At 56.4% G+C, this 9,616-nt stretch overlaps 1 protein-coding gene across 1 annotated transcript; it reads right to left on the reverse strand.

The window, feature by feature from the left end:
* Positions 1-1,726: 1,726 nt before the first annotated feature.
* TENT5B (terminal nucleotidyltransferase 5B) lies at positions 1,727-9,218 on the reverse strand. The gene is made up of 2 exons (XM_047792790.1): positions 8,766-9,218; positions 1,727-3,649 (listed from the first exon to the last, which is right to left on the reverse strand). The coding sequence occupies exons 1-2, from the start codon at positions 9,027-9,029 to the stop codon at positions 2,627-2,629; spliced, it is 1,287 nt and encodes a 428-aa protein (XP_047648746.1). The 5' UTR covers positions 9,030-9,218; the 3' UTR covers positions 1,727-2,626.
* Positions 9,219-9,616: the final 398 nt, after the last annotated feature.

Consider the following 9,616-nt stretch of genomic DNA (forward strand, 5'->3'; position numbering starts at 1 on the left):
GCTAGACACCCTGAGGCGCGTTCGCCCTTCCCCAGACACTCCTGCGGGGAGCGAGAGTACACTGACAAGTTCCCTCTGCCAGGAACGCTCTTGCTCTTTCCCCAGACATCCGCATGGCTCGCTTCCCACTGTCTTTAAGCCTTTGTTCAACTAAATGTCACCCTTTCAAGGAGGTTTGATCCTTTTTCAAATTGCGAACCCTAGCACTTCCAATCCCTTACCCTGCTATGAATATTTTTAGGCACCACTGACCTTCTCAGACCATATAGTTTTAGTGAGCAGCGCCACCCCATTAGAATGCCATCTTCACAAGGGCAGGGATCTTGGTCTTTTGTCTGCTGATGTGTTCCCAATCCCTGCAGGGGTAACCGTGCATGTGGGCGGAATCCAGTGTATACGCACGTGTGCCGTGGGTTTCTGGCTCTCACCTCTGAAACAAGCACATCTGAGTGAACTCCACTCCCCACTCCAAGCTAAGCCTGTGTGCTTACACTGTGAGCATCCCCCCCATGCCCAAAGCAGGAGCTGGCACAAACTTAGTCCCCCCTCCCAGGACCTTAGTTAGGTGGGCACAGCTAGGGTGGGGTGGGAGCCTGCTGTCAGTCACCAAGCAAAGAAAGCCTTTTTAGGGAGTTCCCATCATGGCTCAGTGGTGAAGAACCCGACTAGTTTCCATGAGGACGTGGGTTCCATCCCTGGCCTTGCTCAGTGGGCTAAAGATCTGGCATTGCTGTGAGCTGTGGTGTAGGTCGCAGACACACTCATATCTGGCATTGCTGCAGCTGTGGTGTAGGCTGGCAGCTGTAGCTCCAATTTGACCCCTAGCCTGGAAACTTCCATATGCTGCAGGTGTGGCCCTAAAAAAAAAAAAAGAAAAAGAAAGTCTTTCTACTCACCCATCCAGCTGTTCTGAGCCCATTGAGCAGGTGAGATGGCTGGACTCACCCAGGTGAGCTGGAGCCTCCTCTCCAGCCTTGTTTTTTCCACTCTGGCTGGAACCATCAAAGCCAGCGCTTCAGAGCCCATTAATGGCCTGAATATGTTAAGGGCTTTGCAATCCCTGGATCAAAGAGGCTGGGTAAACAATGGGCAGCGTCCAGGCCCATGACTGGTTGGTGCCCTAAGGGGACAGCTCTCTGTGAGCTTGTGGCTGCCATTCACCCCCAGACCACCAGGCAGGGCCCCAGCTGGGTTCAGAAAGGAGAGTGCCTGCCCCTCTAGGGGAACTGATTAGAGCAGGCCAGGGTGTGCCCCTCAACACTGGGGTGGTGAGAGGGAGCCAGAGGACTGAGAGCACCTCTTCCAGGCAGGGAGAGGGGGACCTTAGAAGCCCCCCAGTTCCAGCTGCCACTACTGGAGGGGTCTCCTGCCCAGACTCACCTTGCTTGTTCTCTATCTGCTTCCTGGGAAGGGTTGGGGAGAGGGACAGAACTGGGGTCAAGCAGCCCTGAGCACTGGAGTGTGAGGCCAGGTCTGGAAGGAAACCTTGAAATATTGGCTTTTGAACAAGACTTGCTGAGGGGATATGCAGAGGCAAGGCACACCTCTGGACAGGGGTTCCCAGCACCGTCGCCAATCTGGGACATTCCCCAGCTGCAGCCCAGGACTCACCAACCCCCGCCGATGCACTCTCCCAGGATATAAGCCAGACTCAGGCTGGGGGAGGCATCCACAGCCCCCGCAGTCATGGAAGGTCCTTCTCCCAGGAGAAAGTGTGGTGCTAGGCTCAGTGTAGACAATCTTTATTGGCAGGTGTTAAGAGTGCAAAACAGTAACAAATCCAGAGGGGAGGGATGGGAAAGGAGGTGGGGCCTGGGTCTCCTCCCTACATGAGGACCCGTAACCATGCCAGTGGGGTGGGAGCACTTGACTGTGGCCACTCTGGGCCTAGCACCCTCCAGAGAACTAGCTCCTAGGCAGGAGGGCTCCTTGCTACACGGGAAGGGAGCAGCAGCCCAGCAGGGGTCTGGGCTGTGTTCCACCCCAGGCTGCTGCTTGGTTCCCGCCCAGTGCACACCTTGATGGCTTTGGGTGGGGGTCTAGGCGGCTAGGGGATTGGGCTAAACCGATCCCTTTCCAAGCCCAGGTATCTGCCTCATGCCTCAGTTTCCCTCATCCTAGTGATTAGTGAGGTTGAACCACCAGGCCCGATTAGTGGCCCAGCCTGACCTGAAGTGAGTAGTTCCCATAACATAGCATATTTTAGCCATTGTGTGACCTGCAGACCCTCAGAGGCTGCTGGTTTCACTGTGGGCTGGCCCTAGCCGCAAAGACTCTTTCTAGGCCACAGAAGTCAACCGAAAACGATGGGCAGAGACCATCCCAAACACGCTTTGTCTCCTGAAGGCAAATGGCCCCAAGATGAATTTCTCCTGCACCCCGCAATCATGCTGGTCCAAAAGTGTGGAGCAATCACCTGAAGGTCCCTCTACCAAGAACCCCAGCTTGGCCTTCAGCCCCCAGGGGCCTCACTCCAGGGAGTCTGGTCAGTTCAGTTGAAGGCCCAACCCTGCAGCAGTGCTGGGCCACCTGGTCCCGGTTGCCTGTCTCTGGTCATGTCCTCCACGCCCTCCTGGAGGCCCTGCTCCATGCAGGGAGGCCTAGCCCTTTCTGGCCAGGGTCCGAGTCAGTTACAAGGCAGCCAGGTGGGATAGGAGGCATGGGCCCGGGCCAGCAGAGGCTGTATTGGGGTCACGTAGTAATTGACAGTGGTGGGCACGATCCCATCGGGGCCTGGGGAGCGCCAGGCCAGGGCGGCCGCGGCGGCAGGGCCCTGCTCGGCCAGTGCCTGGAGCGCCAGCGTGGCGATGAGGTCCAGGGTCTGGCGGCGCTCGTGGCTCATGAGGCACACGGTGCTCTCATTGACCACGCGGTGCAGCGTCACCAGGCAGGCGTAGCGGCGCACGGAGTCGGCCCCGCTGAAGTGGGCCTCCAGGTAGCGCTCCAGCGTGCGCTGCTGCTCCACCAGGTCCGGGAAGTCTATGAAGAAGCGTGAGCACATGTAGCGCTGCAGGGCGCCCACGTCGGTGCTGGGCCGTGGCCTGAAGCCCCGCACCAGCAGGTGGCAGTACTTGAGGAGGCCGCCCCCGCGGATCTCCTCCGGGCTGCGCGTGGCGATGACTCGGTGCCGCAGGTGGGCCAGGGCCTCGGCGAAGTCCCCGTACAGGCTCTCGCCTGTCACGGTGGGGTGGAAGGCCTCGGACATGGGCGTGGAGGAGCACTGGCCGAAGAGCAGCAGGGAGTCCAGGAGGATCTGGAAGGAGTCTACACTGAACTCGAACTGGCGCCGAACGGAGTCCACGAACTTGAGCTCCACGTTCTTGCCGCTCTTGTTGGACAACGAGATGAGGCTCCAGCGGTCCGTGTCCGTGCACACTTTCACCAGCTTCTGCACGTACGCCTCCTTGAGGGTCAGGGGCGTGATCTTGGCCCGGCTCACGCCTGCGGGCAGGAAGTCCAGCAAGCAGGCCAGTACTACCTCCTTGGTCAGCTGGAAGGACGCCTCACTGCGCAGGTCCACGCGGAACACCAAGTCTAGGTCCTTGTAGCCCAGGCCACTCTCGGGATGCAGTACGTGGCTGGCGGCCGAGCCGTGCAGCCGCACACTGTGCACGCGCAGTCCCTGCTCCTCCAGGCTGCTGCGGACCGCCTGCAGAGGGGGCGGCAGAAGTGAGAGCGGTCAGACACCTCGGCCCTGGGGCTCCGTCCCATCTGGGATATGGGCTTCCTCAGAATAATCACAGTGACGTCAACCACTATTGATCACTTACCAGCTGCCGGGCCTTTGGAAAGTCACTTAACTCTCTAAGCCTTTTTTTCCTAATCTGGAGAATGGCCCTTTCGGAGCAATGACTCAGAAAGAATAGCGGAGTTCCTGTCGTGGCTCAGTGGTTAACAAACCCGACTAGCATCCGTGAGGACGCGGGTTCGATCCCTGGCCTCGCCCAGTGGGTTAAGGATCCGGTGTTGCCATGAGCTGTATGGCGTAGGTTGCAGACGTGGCTCGGATCCTGGGTCACTGTGGCTGTGGTGTAGGCTGGCAGCTGCAGGTCCGATTTGACCCCTTGCCTGGGAACTTCCATGTACTGTGGGTGTGGCCCTAAAAAAAAGAAAAAAAAAAAAAAGAAAGAAAGAATAGCAATAATGATAGCAGATGCATGTATAGAATTTCCTAAATGCCAGGTCCTGACCTAAGCACTCTCTACATTAGGATATAAACCTGCGTGATTCTCACAGTAATTCTATGAAGTGGGTACTATTAGTGCCACTCTACAGATGGGGAGATGGAGAAGCACAGAGGGGCAAAGTAATGTGCCCAAGGTCACACACCTGGTGGAAGCAGAGCTGGGAATTAAACTAAGGGTTCATGGCTTGGCCGCTATGCTGGTCTACCTCTCTGTAAAAACTGTAAGACAGTTTTGTGCCAGGCATGACGCCAACTGTGCAAATGCGTTGGGAATGTAATCGGCAGTTCACATACATGGCTACATTAACCCTCACAACAATCCTATTTGAGTATTATCATCCCAGTTTACAGATGAGAGACCTGAGGCGCAGAGAGGTCCTGTCCAAAGCCAGAGAGGAGCCAGGCTGAGACTAGAACCTAGGTGAGCTGGATTCTCAAATCCATGCGTGCTCTTTTGACTATGACACACTCATCTTAATTCATCTTTACAAGGGTCCAGTGAGGCAAATATTAGGCTCATTTTACAGATGAGGAGACTGAGGTTTAGAGTGGTAAAACACCTGAGGCTCAGAGGGGAAGCCATTCAGAAATGGCTGTACTGGAAGTTAAAACTCACTCTTTCTGCTCTTGGGCAAGGGGATGGGTCAAGATCTCAGGAAGCCTCCCAAGCCTTAGCAGGAAGAACGTACAGACCCCATCTGCTGACACAGGAACATAACCGGTAAACCTACAAGTCACCTTGGACCTGTTCCTCTAGCCAGAGGTGTCTCCCTGGGCCTAAGACCAGGGAGGGAAGAAGACAGGAGTCGGGCCCGGACATTGAGTTTTCTCAGCAGCCCAGAGGATTTCACACACCGAAAGTGACCAGGCAACATTCCTCCCCCGAGTGATTCTGTAACCCCGCCTTGCTGCCAAGTCAGCTCCAGGCCTGGCTGCTCTGCAGGCCTCCCAGGGAATTACTGCAAAGAATGCACCTAAGTGCTGAGGAGGCAAGCTGAAGTGGGGCAATCTGAGGCAGGGCGGCTCCCTCCAGGGAGCTTCTGGGAGGAGGACCCTGACTTGGGGGAAGTATTGTCACAACTGTGGGGGGTTAGCAACTGATCATCAAGAACTTGGGGGCGGGGGCAGGAGTTCCGGCTTTGATGCAGTGGTGAATGGTGGCATCTCTGGAGCACTAGGACACAGGATCAGCACAGTGGGTTAGTGATTAGATCAGAACTGTGGCTCGGATCTGAGTCTTGGCCAGGGAACTCCATAGGCTGTGGGGTGGCCAAAAAAAGAAAAGAAAAGAAAAGAAAAAGAAAAAGACTATGGGGGGGCCAGGAAGCTGGGGCAGGGGAAGAGAATGCTGGTTAGGCACCTACTGGGTGTAAGGTGTTGGACCTGCTCACCAGAATCTATGGGGGATAGGTCTTTCTAATCTCCAGGTTATAGATGGGAAAACTGAGGCGTGAGGTTTCATGCCCAAGACCACACAGAGGTGGCTTCAAATCCAGGTATGGCTGACTATTCTCTTTCTGCCACATTACCATCCCAGGGCTCAGAAGGAGCAGAGACCAGAAACGAGTGTTCAAAGCCACCCTCTCTTTCAATATTTCAAAGTGAGGGCAACCCACCAGTCTCTGATGCCTGGGGTCAGAGTAGCTGGGGAGCAGGACAGTGGGGCTTGGGGATGCCTCTGCCAATCAGACAGGGGAGGCTAGAAGTAAAGGGCCAGTTGCTGCAGGTCTCCCCAGGAGGCCAAGGGGAAAATCAGGCCAAAGACCTTGTCCCAGGGACCCTGGTGGATCTGCAGAGTAGACCAGCCCTCTCCCCAAGTCTCATTAGAGCTGACTGAGCCTAACTCAGTGTCAGCTCCTGCTCCCAGGTTGATGCCCACCCCAGGGCATGGCATCTGGCCTGGTGAGTAGGTAGCAGTACTCTTATTAAATCACCTGCGTCAGGCCAGGGGGCCAGCTGTGTCAGCCAGCCAGTGGCTGTTGTCTCTTTCCCAGGTGTGACTACAGCCAGCTTGGCAGGCAATCCCCAGATACCACCACACCCAAGGACTGCAGGGCAACTTGGAGCCTCCTGAATCAGACTTTCCAGCTATGGAGGGGGCCGTGGCTGCACCCTCCTTTCTCCTGTGCCAAGGCCCTCCCCCAAACCGCTGAGCTCCCAGGCCGCTGCTGAGACCTGCAGGGAGACCATAGGTGCTGTCAGCCAGCAGGCTCGCCAAACTTGAATCCGGAGCCACCCAAAGAAGGCCCTCTGGCTGCAGCTGGAGAGATCAGAGTCTGATTCAATTCTTTGGACCAAGAGAAGGCAAAGGACTTGGTCAGGGTCACACAGCAAAAAAGTGGCCCAAACTTAATTAGAATCAGCCCTCCCAGAGCCATGGACAGGGGGCCTTCTACAGGAGAGGTGGGGCGGGGTGTGTGTGTGGGGGGTCCCTCTAGCTCAGGTACAAACCAGAACAGAATCTCTAGCTGCCCAGACTGCTGCTGTAGGCAAAGCCTTGTGGGGTAGAGAGGGAGAAAGCTTCCAGTATTTCAACTGTGGGACAACACGGCACTGGTGAGAAGCCCAAAGTCAACAACCAGCACCTTCCACCACACCCGCAACCAGTACCACCATCCCCCCAACATATATGTACACATATGCCAATAGCTTGTGAAGCTGCCAGCTGCAGATTCCTGCCAGGAGATGGACTTTCTTTCCTGTGGAGGCAATTGTGCAGGCCAGGTGAAGGCACCTACCTGTTCCCTTTGTATTCTAGAACCAGAAGGGGTGTTGAAGAGCAGTTCACCCTGTCCTTATTGAACAGATAGGGACACTGGGCCCAGTGAAGGGAATTGACAACTGTTTAGGCCCTGAAGGCCCGGTCCAACCCTGAAGTCTCTGCTCTCCCCTCCACAGCACAGCCGGCATCTCCCTGTTCTGTGCTATGCTTGACCCTAGGAAACATTGTATAATCATCGCATTAGTAGAGTCAGCTCCTGTTGACCTGCAGTCTCCCCCACCTGGCCTGGAACACCTGGAAGGTAGGGAGGCTGGGTCTCAGTCACATCTATGCACCTAGTGTCCTGAACAGGGCTTGTCAAAGAACAGACACCAGCAAAGACTGTTTGGACCATACTGACAGAGGCAAGGACTTCCTCTCCAGGGCACCCCTTGTTCCTGCAGAGAGGAACTGCTAAACTAAACCCCTCCGATGTCTGAGACAACAGTCCTGGAGATACAGCACTTGGGGCCCCTCGGTTGACCTGACTGTCAAGGGGAGAAAAGCCTCAACTAGTTTCCTAATTACCCCATGACAGCAGGCTGCCACTGAGGAATGCCTCAGTGAGCACCACCCGTGAGTCAGCCCTGGGGAATTTGCTCCCACCCCCTCCCATTCCTTGGGAGGGAGGAAGGGAGGGCGAGGTAATCCCTCAGCAAGCACCCCTCCCCCTCTGTGGAAGCTAAGGCAGAAGGAGAGCAGGTGGCCTATTTCACCTGGCTTGTATGGCCACCTCCCTAGAAAGTCAATCTGCTGGCAGGAATTCACAGGAACTGTGGCTAGATTTTCTAGTTTCTTCTATTGGCTAAGGCCTAGAAGTTGAGTCTTGGGAGCCAGGGAAGAGGTGGGAAAACCTCGAACCTGAATAATCCTGGGAAGATCCAAGATTCTCTAGATTTGATTTTCACTTCTAGGTGAACTTAGGCAGCTCACTGCCCCTTTTGGGGTCTCAGTTTCTCCAGCTATAAAATGGGTATAATAATTACCATATTCTGATATTTCAGATCATGACAACAGTGCCTGGGCCGTACAGGTGAAAGAGCAATTTTTGGGTTGTTGGGGGTCAAGTCAGGGGAAGAGATGGTCTGTGGAAGAGGAGTGGAGTTGCCAGAATTTTCATTCCTTGCTCTTCAGGAGATGGGGCTTGGGGCTGGAGACCTGAGCCTTCCTTTCCAACCTTGGAGAGGGGGAGAAACACCTAAACTGGACATCTGATGTTGCCCTCCAGCATGTGGGCATCAGGTCTGGCCTGGTGTTTAGTTAGTTTCCTGCCACAATCCCAGTTGAGAGGGAAGGAGTCCCTGTTGGGATTTCTCAGCTTTCTCACCTAGCCAGGGAGCTCTGGAGCCATGGGCTGTGGGAACACAGGACAGAGTCTGCCCCTAGAACCTTGAGAGAGGGAGCGGGTGGAAAGTGAGGCCCCAGGGATGACGATTTGGAGATGAAAAGGACGATTCTGCACTCAAGCGTGCGCGTCTACCCACCCAGGGCTGCCTGGCCATCTGTTGTCCTCGCGGGCGGGGCTGTTCTTTCTTGCCGGCCAAATCCCTCCCCATTCCCCGCCCCTCTCTCAGCCAGGGCACGGGTGAATGGTCCGAAGGGAACTGGGGCTCCTCAGGGCCAGGGGACGGGAAAGTCAAATGGGAAGGATTATGAGGTGCAGGGGGAGGTGGATACGGACTACCATCAATGCTTTGTGATTTTTTTACAGCCCCTCTCCTTCTCTGAGCCTCGTTTTCCTAGCTGTCCAGAGAAACAGACAGACTCCGGGAGACTGCCAGCTGCGAGACCCTCATATTCCCGCCCAGTGCCTCTCACCTGCACGATCTGTCGGGGCTGCACGCTCAGCGTGGGGAAGTTGCCGCGCCCGTGAATGGGAATCGGCTCGCTCAGGAGCGCATCCAGCCTCTTCACCTGCGGCCAGGCCAGCCTACTCAGGTGACGTCCGAGGGAGGTAGATGAGGCCTCTGGGTCGGGGCCGCCGCCTATCGGGGCAGCCGTAGCCACCGCCGAAGCCGTAGCCGTCCCCACCTGTGCAGCCGCCTGGTCCCGGCTCTCGGTTCCGCTCTCCGACGGCATCATTAGCCCGGCCCCAGCGCCCGAACGGCAGAAAGCGGGGTCGGGGAGTTGAGGGGAGGAGGGCAGGGAGAGCGGTTGGGCCTGGGCCAAGGCGGAGGGCGCAAGGACAGGACGGCAGCGACGGCGAGGCAATCCCAGGGCACACCTTCGACGGCAAAGGCCAACCGACCCTAAAGCTTGTCGCCCGGGGCCCAGCCGACTCTTATAGGCCGCGGGCGACACGCCCATTGGTCCCGGCAGCTGTCGCACAGCGGGCGCCGCCCCGCCTCTCGACCCCCCTGCCATTGGTCAGCAGAGCTTTGCACGTGAGTCCCTAGTCGCCAAGAAGATTCCGATTGGCTGGAAGGCACGCCCCTGCCCCGCCCTCCTCCGGCAGAATTCCCTCCTTTGGTCCTTAAAGAACTTCTGTTCACGGTGATTGGCCCAAGCGTAAGGCAAGGCCTTGGTTTTTAAAGGGACTGCGCCCTCCAGGGGCAGGTGTGAGGGGAGTGACCTGTGGAGTTGGTAGCAGTCTGACCACTAAGAATGTTTTTTTTTTTTTTTTTTTTGCGCTGGAAGTAATTTAGAAATCACCCGGCCTGGTCCTGGTC

The sequence above is a fragment of the Phacochoerus africanus genome, chromosome 8, assembly GCF_016906955.1.
Source record: "Phacochoerus africanus isolate WHEZ1 chromosome 8, ROS_Pafr_v1, whole genome shotgun sequence".
Taxonomy (NCBI): domain Eukaryota; kingdom Metazoa; phylum Chordata; class Mammalia; order Artiodactyla; family Suidae; genus Phacochoerus; species Phacochoerus africanus.